This window comes from Channa argus, chromosome 20 (genome assembly GCF_033026475.1).
Source record: "Channa argus isolate prfri chromosome 20, Channa argus male v1.0, whole genome shotgun sequence".
Taxonomy (NCBI): Eukaryota; Metazoa; Chordata; class Actinopteri; order Anabantiformes; family Channidae; genus Channa; species Channa argus.
The window spans coordinates 17859165-17879262 of record NC_090216.1 but is presented as its reverse complement, the minus strand read 5'-3'; the positions used below and the strand labels follow the sequence as shown (position 1 = coordinate 17879262).

The 20098-nt window shown below is 38.6% G+C and overlaps 1 protein-coding gene across 1 annotated transcript in view; it reads left to right on the top strand.

Moving 5' to 3' along the window:
• The window catches only part of gas7b (growth arrest-specific 7b), a 57243-nt gene that overhangs the window by 23267 nt on the left and 13878 nt on the right, over positions 1–20098 (top strand). Inside the window, exons 3-8 of the mRNA XM_067487957.1 lie at positions 6409–6486; positions 7614–7702; positions 10658–10711; positions 13775–13864; positions 15973–16088; positions 16316–16390. Of these exons, the coding sequence (XP_067344058.1) occupies positions 6409–6486; positions 7614–7702; positions 10658–10711; positions 13775–13864; positions 15973–16088; positions 16316–16390 (502 nt within the window). The remainder of the gene's footprint in view (positions 1–6408; positions 6487–7613; positions 7703–10657; positions 10712–13774; positions 13865–15972; positions 16089–16315; positions 16391–20098) is intronic.

The following is a 20098-nucleotide window of genomic DNA, read 5'->3' as shown; positions in this document are numbered from 1 at the left end:
GGTTAAGTGAACTTTAAGTAATAATTGGATTAGTAGGTATTAAGTAAATCGGCTAAATTACTCTAAATACAGTATTTTACTTGGTTTATTCAAATGCACCAAATTGGTTGGTTTACTGTTAATTTTACAGTAGCCCAGGTACTTTACTTTAGAATTCTTAAATACAGTATCTTTATTTATTTTCAGATTACAGTAAAGAACAGTAACTTTATTACAGAATATTTACTGTAAAAATGACAGTAATGGGCTGGCAACCCTGCTGCCAGTATTATACTGTACAATGTATGGTAGTTGGAGTGAACATTTCTTCTCTTCCTCTTGTAACTCGACTGTAACTGGATCATTTCCCTTTGTGTGTGGGTTTTCCATTTTCAAACACAGCAATATCTGCAGATCTGTTGCATCTTGCAGGCAAGGTGTGGTCAGGGACACTAACAAGTGTAAGTTATCTCTGTTTTGTGAGAAAACAGCTTTGTGCAAGGTATTCAGGCGATTCAGCAAGAGAGTGCAGAGTTCAACCCTTATCATGATTAATTCTGGGACAGCTTATCCAACAGAACGTTGATCATTTTGACAGGCCTAGAATATCTGATTCTAGAATCTCAGTGACTACCTCCAAAGCCAACTGGTGACAAGCCAGCAATATGATAGCCAGCCATATGAGTGCTGGTTACTCAGTGATTCCTTAAACTTGTATTTTTTTGTGTCGTGCTGTTTAAGGCTCCCTAAAGTAACAAGCCTGCATACTGTAAATAGTGAATGGTACATGGCTAATTAGCTATACTACCACCATTTTTCACCACCCTTTTCAAAAAAGTGCAAATAAAATAAATGCAATTACTCGCAATAATTTGAAAGATGTTTTTGCACTGCATTAAAATAATGTCGTAGGAATCATTACATTGGCTCTGGATCACCTCTAAAAACTAATGTCAGTTAGCACAATGTGTCTCCCCATCCACAAATCCAAGTTTAAACTCTACTTTCTATGCAAAGAAACAACCATATATAAACAGGATCTAGATATACTGCTGCCTTCGTTAAGCCACAGGTCGTTTAAAATAGAAGTAGGTATGTCAAGTGAGAAAAGTCTAAATTTGCTAATGCTAAAAAGTAGAGAGACCATCTGACTTGTTGTAAGTTCAAATTTCATACGCTAAGTCAGCATTTTTGATTGTGGGGAGTTGTGTTAATGCACACAGCATATTATTACATTTATCGTGTCACCACAGTAGAGTGACGGGCGTCTGTAGCTTCAGTTGTTAAGGCATCCACGGACCACAGGGTCAGTGGTTTGATCCCCGGTCCCGGCTATATGTTGAAGTGTCTCTGGGCAAGACACTGAACCCCTAACAGCCCTTTCCCATCCTCAGCTGTGCAGTCCTGGTCCAAGGCCGGTAGAAAATTGGGGAGGTTTGCATCAGGAAGGGCATCCATCGTAAAAACTGTGCCAAATCAACATGCGGACAATGGTCCGATGTGGTTTTACATGAAATTGCACATGAGCAGAGATTACTAATTCTTCATGTTTTTTGTGATGTAAACAGGGAAGCTGGTTTCTGTCAGAGAACACCGATTATTCTGCCATGTACATTCATCACCAGGTTTCTAATCAACTTTCTTCAACTGCACTTGTGCGTAACCAAAGGCAGCAGACAGTAAGCTGCACGCAGCTGAGTGAAAGAATGAATGAAAGTAGAGATCGCTAACGAGTTAACGGGCCAATGCCGGCTCATTTTTAAAACAAAGTCCTTGTGATGTTCGACAGAAAATTTTAAGTGTCTAGTAGAAGTCTGAATAAGCCACATTCCCCCATGGATCTTTAAAATTCAGACTGTGGTGAATCAGCTGCATGTGTCTTCCCTTTCTCTCCCCCTATGCTGTCACTTAAACACACCCCACGCAAAGAGAGAGGAAAGTCAAAAAGCAGCATTTTCCATCATTAAACACTTAAAATCTGTGTGCCAGGCTTCTAAAATAAGTCAGAGGTGGAGGAGAAATCAGGTCACTCTGCTGCTGCATGTATGGGCGAATTTCCCATACTCCAGGTTACTTTAGTGCAGCTGATTTCTCTGAGTACCTCGGTCAATTACGTCCATGTTACGGTCATGCACTAGTCCCTAGGTACAAATTTTCCTTTTGAGTAAGTCGTAACTCAATATTTTGGGCAGAAATCATCATACTGCATTATACAGCATTGCTTAATCATTTTATTTACATTTTTTGGTGTCAAGTGGTTCTTACTCAAGTTCCAGTCACTTTGTGCACCTTTATTCTTCATATAACTAGGATTGTGGCTACGCAGTCACTTAATAGAGTAACCAGCCTCACATTAGAGCTACTCACATCATGTAGGTCTCTGATCATTGTTCCAGTGGACAGGCTCCACCCGGACATAAGACCTAGGGACTCAATCTTCCTTTTCATCCTCTTCTATTTAGGTGAAATTATATGCTAATTAGGGCTAATGACAAACAGTTGGAAACAAAGCAGACTCAAGCAGAAGTTATCTCTTTTCTGCTGTTTGGATTGTTTCATTATGATGTTTTTTTTTTTAATAGAATAAAAAATTGCAGAATGCAGAATTTTCCATTCTTTTCACATGGTCTACATGTTGTTTCTGGGAGATTATGAGAGATCTGTTGTTTCTTTTTTTCAGATCTTGGAGGCTTATCTTTAGTAGTAAAACTGATCACATTCCAGAGGGACAGTGTCAGAAATGAGTAGTGTGCAGGAAAAAAAAAAGAGTTGTGGTATTTCCTCTGGGAAGAGAGAAAATGATAAATTTTTCACAACTTTCTGTGCGTAATAATAGAGCAGCATCTGTGGCATCTTTATCCTTGCTCATAAAGAAAGCAGTGTTGCTGCTTTGGTGTTGTGAAAGTGGCCTCTTAGGGTACAGAAAACCTCTAGGACTAATCTTTGCTGTCTTTCTTGACTTATGACTAAATGAAAGCCCAGAGAAGGTGCAGCTCTAACATGCTCTCACTCTAAAGGCCTCTGCTTTTTTTTAAAGTCACTAACTGTTTCCAAACAAAGACATCTGATAACATTTTTCACGAAACAGTTGGTATTTATAGTATCTCTGCTTTTTTTCGCTGGACCTCCCTGTTATGTTAAAGTTCAACTCGATTAGATTCTGTGTGTGTGCGTTTGTGTTTTTGTATTGCCATAGTAACAGAACAGTGTGTGGGTAAGGGCTGCATGTCCTTGTGTAAGGTTTTGTTTTCCTTCCTGTGTTGCTGGGTTCAGTGGCATGGTTGCTGTGGTTTGTACAACCTAATGCTCTCCTCTCATCCTACTCTGACAAGTGACCTGGCTGGTTTGCTGCAATAGGCTTCATTTGGAAGAATAAATATAATACACTAATAACACACACCTTTTGGATTTGTACACAAATGTTACATAGAGTTCTTTGGGATATACAGTAATATCCATGCATGTGTTTTTCCAAATGTGGATTTGGATGTGAAAGTTTAGATCATCCAAGTCCCTTGGCGCCTCAGTATTTGTGATGACATAGATTATTCATTCTGAATAGCTTTAAACTGCTACAAATGTTAAAATTGGTCAGTGTATATATAATCAGTGCTGCCCATTCATTAATACCGCTGCAAAAAAATGCTGGCTGTCTTCAACTTATAAGACATGGTCATGTCCAGCAAAGGCCTATTTATATTATGCTGCCCAAGTCAACATGGACACTGGATTCTCGAATCAGATGCTTTTTAGATGCATCTCTCCTTTTTCCATTCAGCAAGAAAAAAATAGCAAAAATGACAACATGACAGCCAAATTTTATGCCAGCTGCACAAAAAATGTACCACAACCTCTTACACAACCTCACATTGATAACCTTCTGCCATAATAGTCATAGTGAAGCTTCTGCTTTTTTTTTTTCTTTTGTTTTTATTGCTATGAGATAAAATCCTGTACGCTCTGTCTGTTATGGGCCTTTCCTCTTTGGAAATATTCAATTGGATTAGTGTCATATGCTTGTGAATAAAACATAGCCATGTCAAAGCCAAATAGGCCATATCCTCCACTAGCTGTTCAGAATCAAAAATGTTTCCCATCAATTGATGCTTACAGACAATTAGTTAGTGTTTTTTTTTTTAAGATCATCTTTGGAATATTTTTATTCACACATTGACATATACACATCTGCTTCTGTATAAACACTGTCACTTGTCAGCCACAGTCTGGTGGGGACAACACTTTAAGGTGATTGAACCAGTGATGTATGGAAAATGAAAACGTCATTAAGACTGCTTTTGGAGAATCAGAATAGCATTAATTGAGGCTTTTATATTCCATAAAAGGTTATATGCTAATGCATCCTACTACTATTGATATGATGAATATGCATAATTAAGATTCGCAAAAAACCTGGAAATAACAGATGTACTATTACATAAATGTAAAACTGGGTGAACTGAGCTGACATGGATTTATATTCAAGACTATTAAAGCAATTTAGATTGATTGACAACTTTTTGGATTTAGCTCTTCTGTGACAAGGCAGCTGATGAGAATTACTGTACCTTTGCTGCTGCTGCATATGTATCACTGTATCTGGAGAATCCGGCAGGTGCCCAGAATGATCTCTCACCTGTATAACAACCTGCTCGAAGAAAATGATAAGAAATCTGCATTTCAAGAGCCAGTTGCCTCCATCTGTTCCGCTGTGTGTCAAGCAATATATCAAATATGTTGTGTTTCACACCTCAGGCTAACTGAAAAAACTGGTATATTACCACAATTACATTTAATCACATGTCACATTATTAGATGTAATATACACATTTTTGAAATGGTGTTTTGACTGCTGTCTATCTAGTCAGGGAAGCCACAATAATAAACAATACCCCTGAGCTACAGTAACAAGATTATGCTATTGTTTTGCATTAATAGCCTATATTTCTGACAGTATTGATTTTTGTTTTTTCATGACATGCAAACAGAGAAATTGAGGCATTTAGGGTCTGTAAGTGAAGTCTATGCGCTCATGTTGTACATCAAACGTGGAGGCATAGCCTTTCTCCATACGCTCTCTAGGCGTGTCATTTGATCTGATGGGCTTGGCTCAGTTGTCTCGTCCGCTAAGCAGCACCAAATAGAACAGAACCATCCAAAAAGACTCTAATGAAATAAAAGCTCTTTTAATGTCTGTGTCTCTTATTTCTATGCTGACAGTAAATGGCTAATTGAGATTGGTTCTGTGACGAGAATGGACATAAATGGAGTATAACTCAACGAGAGCCCTTCTATACTAGGGGGTTTTGTCAGTCATGCATTTTGCATATGAAAGGAGGAAAGTATACATGTCTCAATGTGGCTCTGGTTAAGCTTAGAAACATTTAAGAAGATTTTTATTTTTTTTTTTACTGTTAGTTGTGTTGTAGTCAAGACCACTTTACCAAGACATGATGAAATGATTAAACTTACTTTAATACTAGCAAGTTGTAAAGTCTGAGGTACCTTGCCACCCAGAAACTCAGAATCCAAGATGGCTGCCTATTTACATCTTAATAAAGCAGATGTCCACTGCTACTGCTATTGTTAAATGGTAATATAGTGCTTTTCTACCTATTGGCACTCAAAGCGCTTTACACTGCTTCTTATTCACCCATTCACACTTACAATCACACAGACACACCGGTGGGGGAGCTGCTATGCAGCTGGCCAACACTCACCGGGAGCAACTAAGTTGGGGTTCAGTGTCTTGCTCAAGGACACTTTGACATGTGACCCAAAGAGCCAGGGATTGAACTAACAACTATTAGATTGGTGGACAACCGCTCTAGTCACCGTTAACATTGATAACATTGGCTAGCATTGTCTAACTTGGTTTAGTCTACTGAAACGTGATGTGACATGGGTGATGTCATGGAAATGGAAAGCGGCAATTGACTCAATATGTATGTATGTCAAACAACATGCCAATTCAGTGTGATTTTGTAGTTATCTCTTCTAGCATACACTGCAACTTCTTTGCTACAATAAAATGATGGGGTGACTGGCGCAGGATGGTGGAACGGTCGTCTACTAATCTCGCAATTGTTGGTTTGATTCCTGGCTTTTCCGGTCACATGTCAAAGTGTCCTTTAGCAAGACACTGAACCCCAACGAAGTTTCTACCAGTGGGTGTTGCTACCCCCTTGGTGTGTTATTGTGTGAATGGGTGAATAGGACGCAGTGGAAAGTGCTTTGAGTGCCAATAGGTAGAAAGCACTATATAGGTGCAGACTATTTAACCAATGCCAAGTTTGCGTCTGTGGACTGGATCACTTCTTCTTATTGTTACCCACAAATAGTTCCACCATTTTCAACATGCAAAAAAATTACAGCTGTATTGCCCTCCTAATTTCAATTTTTCTCTTCCCCTTCTACTAAACCTTCTGATAGAGACAACATGGGAGAGACCATCCAGTCTACCTGGGACCCCCAAAACCTCAATCCGACACAAGAACTCCCTGCCAGCAGGTACTAAAAATCTATCTCCTTCCATTTGAAGCCCAGTTATTTAAATGTCCTCGAGTGTCAGTGCCCTAGGACAGCAGAGTCTCTTAAAACTTCATAATATGATAAAGAATCAACTCAATCACACCACACACATAGAAACTTCCTGACTAATTGTATCTGTAACCTCAACTGCAGAAGTAAGGCCTTCTCTGTATTTCCTTTGGCCCCTATCCTAAAGATGGGCAAACGGAGAGGCCTATAAGGTTTGTGTGATACCCCCCATTATGAGAAGTGGTAAAAAGGACTACTTCTTTCATGAGTAGCAACTTATTTTTGCCTCAAAAGAAACAGCACAAACAAAGTTTTAAAACTTTTCTTTTAAAAGAAAAGCCATTGTAAAAGAATAGGGAACTTACTTGGTCATGTTTCTGTACAAGTGATATTCTTGACAGTACTTTTTTATTTTAGGTACTTGTTGCAGAAGCTACAGTATAAAAATAAAAAAAAATAAAAAAGGAGCATTGATACAATTCCAAAATGAAATTCAACAAACTACAGCAACATTTAGCATTGGGAAAATGTAAATCAGAATACTGAAAGGAAAAGCTGAGTCGAACTTTCTTCATCAATGTTTTCATTGTTTTCATTTCAAGTATGATTCTCATCACACTTATAACATAATAATTTTCACCACTTAAATGTTGGGATAATGGCATTTCTTTGCCATTCGAAGACAATAGTGAAGTTTATTATGTTACCTAATTAGTTATACACTAGTTAGACGTTATACCTAATTTGGTAGCATTGTCTCTACCATGGGGTACAATATCAGTAATTCTGTAGATAATACACTGTACAGTTTCCAGTCATGTGACCATTAAGAGTGAAGGGAAGTGATGCTTCTGTCTTCCTCTTTTATATGATAACAAATACATTTCCAGAACCAAAGCCTAAAGTTAAATACAGTATAGTAGCTAAGATTTACACATACCACAAAGGACCTTTGTCAAGCTACACAAATAAAAGTTAATTCGGCAAAGGCTTAGTTTCATTCAAAAATTAAGTTAAATCATTATTCGGGCTCACGCACCGGAGAACTAAAGTCTGTCTATCTTTATCTTTCTTTTCTTTCTCATTTGTTCCTTTAGTGAATGGATTTCATTCAGGGGTTAGCCCCTTGCATCATGTGGAGCATTCGCACAACATTACGGTTAGGAAGAGCAGCCCAGAGCCACAGGTAAAACCATCTGATTATTCCTTGACAACATTATACATGCCCCTCCACAGTCTGAACATTTTGTTGAATGGGCCATGTTATCATACAATTTTTTTTATTATTATTATCTGAAGTTAAAGTCATTGTGACTTCTGAAAGAAAACCGATATAAACATGCAAATGAGTTTGTCCCAGGGACCCAAACACATGTAGATTTTCGCCATTGTTCTCAAAGAAAATGTATTCTCTGTTGAGTGACGCTTTTCAGAATCACTAGAGAGAGTAAGAAAAGCCTGCACACAACGTTGTTTCACACATGCACACTACAAAGCATAATAGATAGTAGAGACAGTCTGTCTGGACTTAGGACAGTGCTAATCATTTCAGGTCCTTAAGGGCTGGATTTGAAATGTTTCAAATTTTTTTGCATGAAATGGTAAAATCTGAATATTTCAACATCTGATATTTTTGTTCTATTGTGAATTAAATATGGGTTGATGAGATTTGCAAGGGATTGCATTCTGTTTTTATGTACATTTTACACATCGTCCCAACATGGGGTTGGGGTTGTAAATCTTGAAATGATACAAGATATAGTCTTTCCCCATGTGAGAAGATCAAACCCTTCACTTTCCCTTCTCATTATTAGTTGAGAGGCTGATGGCAGTTAGTATGAATTAATACCTCCTGCAGTATCTACTCCCTTGATCATAATTAACCAGGCAGTTAGTGCACAGTTATACAGGATCCACCCACCGATTATTCACTCTGTCTCCTTATTTCTCTGCTTTTCTGCATATTATACTTGTACACACAGTCATTTCCAGTCACTCAAAATATATAAAGTAAACATATTTTTGTTGCTGACTATTTTACCTTTATTTTATTGCAGAACATGAGATGTGATGTCTATTTTTCTTCATTAATATGACTTTCAATTTGTTCAAGGGAACCCACGTAAATACAGAAGACAATATCATTACATTTATTTATTTATTGTGTAAAATAATACATTTTAAATATTTGTAGTTTAGTTTAGTTTAAATTTACTGTCGTATACATTTTAAAGTACATTGTATAATGAAGTGCAATCAAATTAATAATGCCTTATATATTGTGTTATGTAAATATATTGTATTAGCTAATGTATGTGAAGGTTTTAAGCTCAATCAATGAGCTGACTATCAGTTATGAGTCTCGGAGGTCCTGCCCAAAAAACACAAACGTAGGTGTTCACTATTGAACTTTTGACAACTCTGAAGACCCTAAAACAATAGTTGTTGAATCCCACTAGGCAGCAAATGGTTACGAAAGAATTCAGAAAAGTTTAGACTCCAACAGTCTGTCACTGTTGACTGTCAGGCAGCATTGAGAGCATTGAACACCATTGTAACCCTGCTCAGAAGGGGTCGACCAACAAAGATCACACCATGATTCCACACCAAGGTGTGGAATTATGGGCCATAATAAGTCATAAGGAACACTAGGATAATGTCTTGGAAACTAATAGCTTTTCTTTTAGTGGCTAATATGAATGTCATGACGTCATCAGAAGAACATTGAACAACAATGGTTTTAATGGAGGAGGTGATAAGAGTTATGATGGGTGTCGACACAATAATGCATTCCAGCTTAAGAACCTTATCTCAAGTATAAAAAATAGTGGTAGATGTATCTTAATTTGAGCCTGCTTTGCTGAACCCAGACAGCTTTCCATAGTTGATGGAACTAATGTATGAATTCTGAGCTGTACTAGCAAATTGTGTTTAAAAATGTAAAGATATACATTATTGAACTTGAGCTCAACAGAAAGTGCACCATGCAGCAAGACAAAGACCCTAGACACAAGTCTACCAAAGAATGGTCAAAGCAAAACTAATGTAATGCTTTGGAAAGGAAAGTTAAACGTTAAACTTAAATCCTCGAAATGCTGTAGAAGGTCCTTAAGCAGGAAGTTCCTCTGTCTATTATCTGTAGCCATCTATCCTGTTTAGTGATGCGGGGGGGCTGGAGCCTTTCCCAGCTGTAATTGGGTGAGAGGTGGGGTACACCCTGAACAGGTCTCCAGTCTATCTCGGGGCCCATACAGAGAAACACAAAGACAGACAACCGCTCGTACTCACATTCACACCCACAGGCAATTTAGAGTCACCAATTAAGCTAACATCCATGTCTTTGGAAACCAGAAGGAGTACTCTGGAGTATCCAGAGGGAACCCATGCACCTACAGAGAAAACATGCAGGAAGCCAACCAGCATCCCTAAATCGAAGGTGCTCTGAAATTAGGAATAAACTAAAGTCACTAAAACTCGGTGGGCAGGGCTGATAAATAGTTGCTGGTAATGTTCAACTGATTGCTGCAAAAGGGGTCACACCAGTCACTGAAGGCATGGGTTCTTTTATCCAATCTTAAATAAATGCATTTTATGTTTCTTTTTTAAATTGGCTTCCCTTTATCTAGTTTAAGATCATGTTTAAAGATGATGATGCCTTAGGTAACACTTTGTTAGAAATATAGACAATTCTAAAGGATTCGTAAATGTTGTAAGGGCCATTGTATTTTTTCTACATTATACTTTCTTTTACTAATTTCTGTCCCTTCCATACATTCACACAGTGTTGATTTATCCTGGACTGAAAAAACTCTATTTTAAGCATAAGTGTTAGAATTCCCACATGTACAAACATCCACACACACACATAACAAGAGAGAGAAAGCCAGCCAGACTTAGCTTTGCTCCGCAGAAATATCCTTCCCTACTCTGCACAGCAACACTTACACATCAGCAGTTGCAGCAGCAGGAGCAGAGACAACACCAGACAGATGCAAACTGCACTGGCCAGGAAAACAACTCTGTGTGTGTGTGTGTGAGTGTGAGTGTGTGTGTGCATGCACGGGTTACAGTGTGCATATGTGAAGCAGGCATGTCTGACATGGAGTATGGAGGTTTTGACAGAGCGCCCTTCTTTTTACAGAGCCCAGGACCAACATCGCCCAGCAGGAAACAGAACAAGGAGACAACGGTCACGGTGAGTGTGGCAACAAGCCTGAACTCTTAATTTAAACTCACTGTGGCTCTCTACAAAAGCCATGAAGGTCCAGATTTGGTACCAGCAGGGATTAGGGGAGCAAAACAGATTTTATTCCGCCCAAATTTGGTTACAATGATAAAAAAAAAAATCTGTTTTTGATTAAAAATTATTCATTTATGTATGTTGAGACAGTATTCATAATAACATAACTAAAATCCTAACTGTATGAAAGCTGTAAATGTGTTGGTTTGTCTGCTTTTGCTGTCTTTTTACTTCCCACTGTGAGAAGTGTTGGTTGCTTGTTGCTAATACACAGATGTACACAGTGACATCATTCTATTTAGCAACCAGATGATTTCTCCTCTATTGTCATACTGTTGCATTCTGTTTGTCCTCAAGCTTAGTAAATAGCAGAAGTGCTGCTGCTGCTGCTGTGAAAAATTTCGCTCTGACTTTTATTTCTCTGATTCTTGTTTCTTACTGTATATTTAAAATCACAACCTTGGGATGGAGGTAGGAGGGGGCATATCTTGGCTTCCATAGCAACTGAAGTGATGCTATTGATAAGCAGAAAGCTATAACAAGTAACGAAAGGAAAAAAAGCGGTTAGAAGAGCTACACACGCTACTAATTTAACTGCTGCTTTATTATACAGGTCAAGATTTAAAAGAAGCAACTTGACTAAAATATTTGTTCATTCTAGCAGGGGGCATTTGAGTTACCACTTGAAATATTTTTTGCAACAATGGGGTCCCTGTATATCTTTTGTTTGGTTAAACAGCTGTTTAAAACACAAGGAAAAGATGAGAAGAGATTATGAGAGACCATACGTGAAGAAATGCAATGACCTAGCACTGGGCACCTACTGTGGTGAGGCTTTTCAGAATCACTAGAGAAAGTAAGAAAAGCCTGCACACAACGTTGTTTCACACATGCTTACTACAAAGCATAACAGATAGTAGAGACAGTCTGTCTGGACTTAGGACAGTGATAATCATTCCAGGTCCCTTAAGGGCTGCACCCCTGCTTCTTTTTTAACAATCCCTTTCCTATATGGAGAAAGTATGAATTGGCCTTTCACCTAAATCCACAGTACATAAAAACAACAAAGTCATGAAGAAGCAATCATGCAGTGCAGGTTGGATTGTAGCACAGTTTTATGTGGAAGATAATGTTCATGCCATAGGAAAACAAATAACACAGTGGTTAGATTCACGATTTATTGAAACACTATTTTCAATATGGTTTTATTTTGACATGATTTGACATTATTTTGCTAAAGTCATATCTTGTAAAGTAAATAGGATTTGATAAAGAGGACAAAGCCGCTAACCTCACTGTAAACTTGGACACTTCATCCACTACTGGCTTTTCCCAATTAACTTGCAACTGTATTGATGTTGGCTATTGACATTCTAACTCTTTGACTTGGAAGTAATGCTGTGTTACTGTTGTGAGGTGTTTATGGCTTATTTCATACCAGATGTTATCTGTTCCTAGTTGTTTTACACTGGTGTTTGGGGGTTTTAAAAAGTGACTGACCCCAACTCTCCAAACTCTTTGAATTCTGAGTATCTTTTATAATGCTCAGAGTCTTAATGTGTTGAGAAATCCAGTGTGGTACAGTTCAGCCAGTATTAAGCTAAGTTTGGACATTTACTGTTAACACTAGGTATTTAGTTGCTGGTCAGTTGCTGAGGGCACCAAAGGTCAGGAAAGAAAGTGCTGGACGCAGTGTTTTGATGTGAATGCAAAGAAACTAAGCAGTTGAATGGAAGTGGCTTTTCCCCCACTTCTCACCAGAGGAAGCAGGGTCAGTTTAAAACCTTGTGCGCTTTCAACTTCTAGACTTCAGCAGTGATTAAATAGGAAGCCATTCCCTCAAACAAATTATAAGCTTCATAAGCCAAGGTAAAGTGGAATTAGTAGAGGCTGTTTTCTCCTTTCCATTGCAATCTCAATATTGCCTCTGTAAAAAGTCATCAAAGAAAGCATTTGTTGACTTGCTTTAAAGGCAAGACGCGTTGTCATTAGGCACAGGGGTGTTCTCATGCTACTCAGGTCTTTCAAATAGAAACTGTGCATCCTAGCTGCAGACTGTTTACCTCCTGAGGTAAAGTGGAATGATTGCAAGACATGGCTAAAAATGGTATTTGTATCTCTTTATTGTAAGGGTCACTATTTTCCTTTCGTAATGTGTGGTTTATTTACTGTTGTTTCTTTTTCTATTTTCTTTTGAGTTGAATTGAAATGGCAGCTGAACAATATGCATAACCACTTTAGCGTTTTTATGGTAAAACAAAGTTTTGTTCTGTTCCCGGAAGTGACACCTTGTCAAATCCCGATTTTGGGCAATTGTATGCAAAACAGCTTGGATTTCAGGTCATTTAGTTTACCCTGTGTTTCACAAGCTAAAGTGCTCAGAGGGAATTTATTTGTCGCAAAATTGAATACATTCCCTTTCACCCTGGAGATTTTATACTGATAAAATGTAAAAACAACACCATAAAGCCCTAATTACGAAGCTAACTGCAGTGTCTTGCACTGCTTATGGTCCCATTTAGCGTAACTTCACAGCATAACAAAGTGGCTCACAGCAGGGTGCTTTGCAGCCATAAATTAAATTCAACATGGATGCTGAAAGAATGAACAGCATTAGGATTATTAAAGGCAGTCTTTGGGAATCCATTTTGCTGATTGGGCTAAAGCAGAAAGTTAAGCATTTTGTTTTCGAGGGCTGGATGATGAACTCTTAAAAGACTGAGAACCACAAAGGCTCTGTACTGACACTGCATAGAGAAAAGTGATTGAATAATGCTGGGTCGATCGCAAATGTCTTTCTTCTTTTGTGTGTTGTCGAAGCTGCCGAGATGAGTGTTGCCAAAGCAACAGAGGTGGGCTACCTTGAATCCCACAGCAGAAGTTTGTGTATGTCTCTAAAAACTGTCAACACACGGTGCGCTACTAGTGTTGCTATAGTACTGCGGCATCTAATCAAAGTTGTGTGTCATGATACTATACATTTGCCTCCCTGTGATGCTCTGTCTCTCTCTTTCTCAGATTAACTGTGTGACGTTTCCTTCGCCTGCATGTATTACTGAGCAACAGCTGCTGAAACCAAATGAATGGAGCTACTGCGACTACTTCTGGGTAAATTTTCCTCAGATTACAGTATAAAAAGGCTACATTGAAGTCCAACTCATGTATTTTATATCATAATGTTTAAAATACAGGGCTTACAGGTCTCCATTACTGCAAATATTGCAAAGGTGGTTATTATATTACTTAATCCTAAATGCATTCAAATGTTCAACATTTTGAAGTAGAAAATGCTACTGTGTGCAGTCAGTACACTGTTCAGTTGCTGCAGTGCGCCTTTACAAATGAGTTTGGTCCTTGTACTTAATTTTATTGACTCTAAAAATATATATTTTTAGAGTCAATCTGATCTGTGTGAATGGATTTTCCTAACCCAGATATCCAGATACTCTTAAATTATTAAGGGTAAAACTCCCGCAAAATAATTACACCTTTACTCGGCACATTAAATTGAGCTATGTAATGACTTTGCGAGAGATTTTGTCATCTTAAAAACTCACCTCTCAGCGTGGAATTTACATTGAGGGGAACAAAAGGCCCCATGCTTATGAGGCTACACTGTGAAACCTGAAAAGCAAATACCACACTAATTGTTCTTCATGTATTTCACATTGTGAACGAAGATTAGGACCTCACAATGCAGGTTAATTGATTGTATGATTGAGATTAAAATGAAGAGAAGAGGAAAATAGAAGAAGGGTAAGAACACCATTAGAAAAAAATCTAAAAAAGAAAAAGTAGTGACCATAAACAAAAGTCAATCTACCTTTGTTAACATATCTGTAAATCACTAATTAAACATCCCTAAGAGTTCATGTGAACAAAATCAACTTTTCACTGTGACTCCATATTTATCTCACACTGGCCGCTGCCCACTGAAAATCAACATCAGCTTTAAGATCTAACAGTCAGGGCGATAGGATAATACATAAGATGTAACTGTCTGGAGCATAGCAAACTGACGGGTCTCTGTTGATTTGTTTGGACAGCACCCCTACACTGCAATGTCTGCCAAGTGTGCTATCTGGAGCTAATACACTCTAAACACAAGTCTACAAACTGAGGTGACCAAACCATATTATAGAGAGAGAGTGGGTAAGAAACCCAGAGCCAGAGAACTGGGGAAATTCTGAGGAAAACAAATCAGCTTTTATAATCCAGACAACTTGCAGACTTTCTAGCTTTTGGCCTCTGTTCACTGGAGCTTGACTAATGTGGGTTTATGTCATTTTTAAGAAAGTAGAAACCAGTTTTAGTAGCTTGTGTTGCCAGCCCAAATGCTTAAACAACAAAAACCTTAAGTAGTATAACCTTAAAGCTGCAAAAATCTATTAAGTTCATTTTGGGACACTTAAGTTCAGTGTAATACGCATTGATACCTTATAAAGTTGTTAGGGGTAACATTTACACAAACAAACTCCAAATGAATGTTGCTAGATGTACAGTAGGGTTGTCTACGGTAAATCTAGCAACAATTATTTTTAGTTGTGTTTCTGTCCACTTAACAAATGGAATATTCCCTCTGTTTTGGTATCCACCAGCACAGAAGAATAATGCATGGCTCTGCTGCACTACAGTCATTACGTTGCTACCTAATGTTGTTTGGTGCTGGACAGTTGGTTTATTGCAGCTTCTTTATTGTAAACAGCTGCCCACTGCTGCTGCAAATAATGAGTAAAAACACTGAAGTTGCATGGCAAAAAACCCAAACAACAAGCTGAAAGATGCCTGGTAGAGCAGAAAGAAAACTACTTAGTTGGGTGAAATGTGTAATTGCTATGAGATCCTTTCCATATTGCATTTTCATTTCATATAACAATCAATTGCTTATATATTTTTTTTTTTATGGTAGAGAGTGTGCAGATGATACAGTGAATTCCAGTGACAGACCTTTAAACAAGTAATTGTTAGTCTTTTTGATATTATACAAAATTATTGTTTCAGCAGCACATACAGGATAAACTTATGTCAGCCATCCCCCATCTATAAACTATGACAGCTATATATCAGAGGTGGATTGATTATGTTTAAGGAAATGCAAATGTCATTTAATGTTGCTGCATTAACTCTCATTATATAATTTTGCTTCTTTACAAGCTGTTTGCTCCTAAGTGTTCATTAAGTACGGTTCTCATGTGGGTGCTGTGCTTATCTCACAGACCGATAAGAAGGATCTCCAAGGCAATGGCTGCTTTACAGGATTTGAGGTTTTGCTGCAGAAACAGCTGAAGGGGAAACAGATGCAGAAAGAGATGGCAGACTTCGTAAGAGAAAGGTGTTTGTTTTTGTTTCGTTTTTTCTAATCAAGCCCCCCCCCCCCCCCCCCTTTTACAACCTCAGGTTTCCATGAAAAATATACAGTTGTCATTAAAACAAACAATGTCCCCTTTTTGTGCTTACATGTGTAAACGACTGTGTTGCACAACTCAGGAAAAAGCACACAGAAATAGTCAGACTTGCGTAAAAGCGGTGCGGTAATGAAACTCTCTACTTCCCTCTCAGAATAAGGATAGAAGAGGAATATGCCAAGAACCTCTCCAAGCTGTCCCAGGTCCCTCTCGCAGGCCAAGAAGAAGGGTGAGTGACTCAGGAGGAAGACAACCTCCTCTGATCATAAATTACTTTCTCAGACAAGTGACTGCAGGAAACATGTGAATCAGTTTTCAAAAAATCTATACATGTAAAAAAGATACAGACAGTTCAACATTTAAAAAGCAATTTGCCAGACTTACCAGTATGCAGCCACTTTGAATATGAGAAGTCTCTAAATTATTTGTTTTGGGTTCCTTCCATGACATTTTGGAATAATACTAAAAGAGTATGTATGGACAGCTACAGAAGAACAACCATGAAGCTGGTAGATATTCAGTTGCACGTTACTGACAATCTGGGACAATACTTCTTAAAAAGAAAGATCATGTGACCACCGAAACACGAACTCTCATGTCACACTGGTGAACAGCACTGTAAAGACTATTTAAAATAGATTACAACATAAGAATAATGAGTTGCCTGGTGTCCACAGATCGGTAGCAATTACTTCATTGCAAAGGTCTGTGGGCATCCGTGGGGGTTTGTGCTGCTTTCTACAAGAACCACACAGTGGCCCTGCAGATGTTTAGCTAGAAGACATGGTCAACGTTATCAGACACTTTGAAACACTGCCAACACATTTGCCTCACAGACATTCATTTCTTTACAAACCTTTGTTTCCACTATAACAAGCTAATGCTACATAGTCTTGACCTCATAGGCACCAAAACTGCTTTCACTACATCAAGTAGCACTTTTCGGGTTTTAATTGTGTTTGTTGTTGTGTGTCGTTTGTTGGAAATTAACACAAAATGAATACATTGATTAAGTAATTGTGAAATTATTTAGCCAGTTAGCAAGCAGGCAGACAGCTCCTCAGTGAGCAGCCAGTCAACTAGCCAACCAGGTGAAACACCCTGGTGTTCTTGGTCTGGAGGCCCAGTCAGTGGTGCTGCGAAACAGTATGACCTTCCTGTAAACCGGTAGATGCTTTGATCTCGATCCTGCAACACACTTCAGCTATTAAAAGAGAGCAAAGCAGAGGAGATGAGATGAGGGAGGAGAGAAAAGGGAAGCAGAAAGCTAAAGTACAATGAAATTGGAGGAGACAGACACTTAGTTGTGTGTGTTTGGGGTTCGAGGCGAGGAGAGAGAGGGGGGGGGGGGGGGGGGGGGGGGGGGGGGGGGGGGGGGGGGTGCAGGGAAGCCCTGCAGGGAGAAAGAGTTTGCAACCACTACTATTTACTCCAAGATGACAGAAAGGGGAATATCACGCTGAGGGCAGCTCTTTTTCCGATTCACCAAGGGGACACAAGAACATGAAAAACAGGAACAGGAACCTGAGAGGGTCACCGCTGACTGAAGGCACCCACAAAGAAAAAAAAGAAGCTTTAATTTTTATGCATGCCGCCTACAGCATTGTTAATAAACTCATCTTTATTAAGACATTCCTCAAGGATACAGTGAGAGTCCATAACACTCTGATTGAATGTTTCAAAACCTTAATTCGAAAAACCCATTAAACAACATAATTCAAGCATAATGTCCCTTTTATAGTTTTGTCACGCTGTTACATTGGAAATGGACTTAATAAATAAATCCACTATTAGTTTTAGGTGTAACATTTTTAATATCTACTAGCTACTTGCAAACTAGCTAAAAAAATATAAAAAAAATGTGCTGCAGCATTTAAATGCAAGAAATAAAGATATCAGTAATGTGTGAATAAATAGCTAGGCTTACCTTCCCCCTACACTGTTTACTTCCCTCTTCATATTAGGCATGGTAATACAGAGCTAGAGTGGGATGGAATTGTCCCATATAGAATCCAGATTATGCCAGTTGGCTCAGTCTGCCCACACCCAGAAAGCTGCAACACAATACTTTAATTGTGCTTTTCCTCAGGCCTGCTATGTTGTGAGACAGGACAATTGCTGTTTTGTTGGTCAGTTCCTACCATCCAGACACTCGCAGCCCAGAACCAGCCATCTATTTATTCCTGAATTTACCATTTGTTTGGTAGAGATGTGGCTGTGAAACATGTGACCAAGTTTTTTTTTCTACCAATCTTGCACAGTATCACTTCTGTTGAATGGACAGAGAACATGACTGGAGATTAATTTTCACTGAGATACAGTACATTGTTGGCAAGTGATTCCTCTTGAAACTTTCAAGAGGAAAGCGAAATGCTTTTTCAACACTGTATTTTAAAAGTTAGATTTGTTTGATGAGGTAACCCTAAAGATGTGCAGTTTATCAGGACATGAGACTTTTCTGAGATGCTAAGGGGTTTAATTTAAGATGCATTTAAAGTACATATGTGTCGGATTACAATTTCAACAACTTTAAATGTTGATTACAGTGTTCACGAGTTCAGTTTCGAAATTCAGAAATTAGAATTAATTTAAATTAATTAATTTAACTATCTATCTTTAGAAACTTTATCTATCTTTAGAAACAGGCTATGTACCACAGGCCTTTCCACTGCTATGCTGATGATACCCAGCTATATTTATCTATGGAACCAGATGAAAAAAAAAAAAAAAACAGTTAATAAAGCTTCAAGCCTACAAGACATAAAGGCCTGTATGTCCCACAATTTTTCACTTCTAAACTCAGACAAAACTGAAGTCATAGTATTTGGGCCCAAAAATCTCAGAAATATTATGTCCAACCATATTGTTACACTAGATGGCATAAGTCTGGCCTCCAGTACTACTGCAAGGAACCTTGGAGTTATTTTTGACCAGGATTTGTCCTTTACCTCACATATAAAACAAATCTCTAGAACAGCCTTCTTCCACCTACGGAACATTGCCAAAATTAGAAGCATCCTGTCTCAAAGTGATGCCGAAAAACTGGTCCATGCATTTGTTACCTCTAGATTGGACTACTGTAATTCCCTACTTTCAGGATGCCCCAGTAACTCCCTAAAGAGCCTGCAATTAATCCAAAATGCAGCAGCAAGAGTGCTGACTGGAACTAGCAAGAGAGATCATATTTCACCTTCACTAGCTTCTCTCCATTGGCTTCCCATTAAATGTAGAATAGAATTTAAAACCCTGCTTCTTACATATAAAGCTCTGAATGGTCAGGCTCCATCATATATAGAAGACCTCATAGCACCATATCATCCCAGTAGACCACTTCGATCCCAGAATGCAGGCCTACTTGTGGTTCCCAGAATTTCCAAAGGTAGAATGGGAGGTAGAGCCTTTAGCTATCAAGCTCCTCTCTTGTGGAACCAGCTCCCAGTTCACATTCGGGAAGCAGACACCCTCTCTACTTTTAAGTCTAGGCTCAAAACCTTCCCCTTATATAAAAAGCTTATAGTTAGTTATAGTTATGCTGCTATAGGTTAGGCTGCTGGGGGACCCACCCCCCAATGCACTGAGCTCCTTTCCTCCTCTTGTCTCTTGAAAGTAGCCCTTAATCCCCTACCTCAATTTCAGAAACCATCTGGCAGCTGGTTACTTCAGTCCATGTAAACACACTGATTGACCACTGCTCTGATGTGTTGTGAAAGTTCCCACCTCCTGTTTTTTTTTTTTTATTTTGACCAGTTGTCAGCCCCGTACTAGAACCAGTGGCTGCGTGATGTTCACTTTCTTCAAATTAATTGAATGTCTGGCCTATGATTATTATATAAAGTGCATTTCCTAACCTAATTTAATGCTTATCTGTAAAACAATACAAACCTTCTCAGAGTTATTGTCCCTAGCTGTGTTGCAAATCTGAACGTAGAGAGATTAA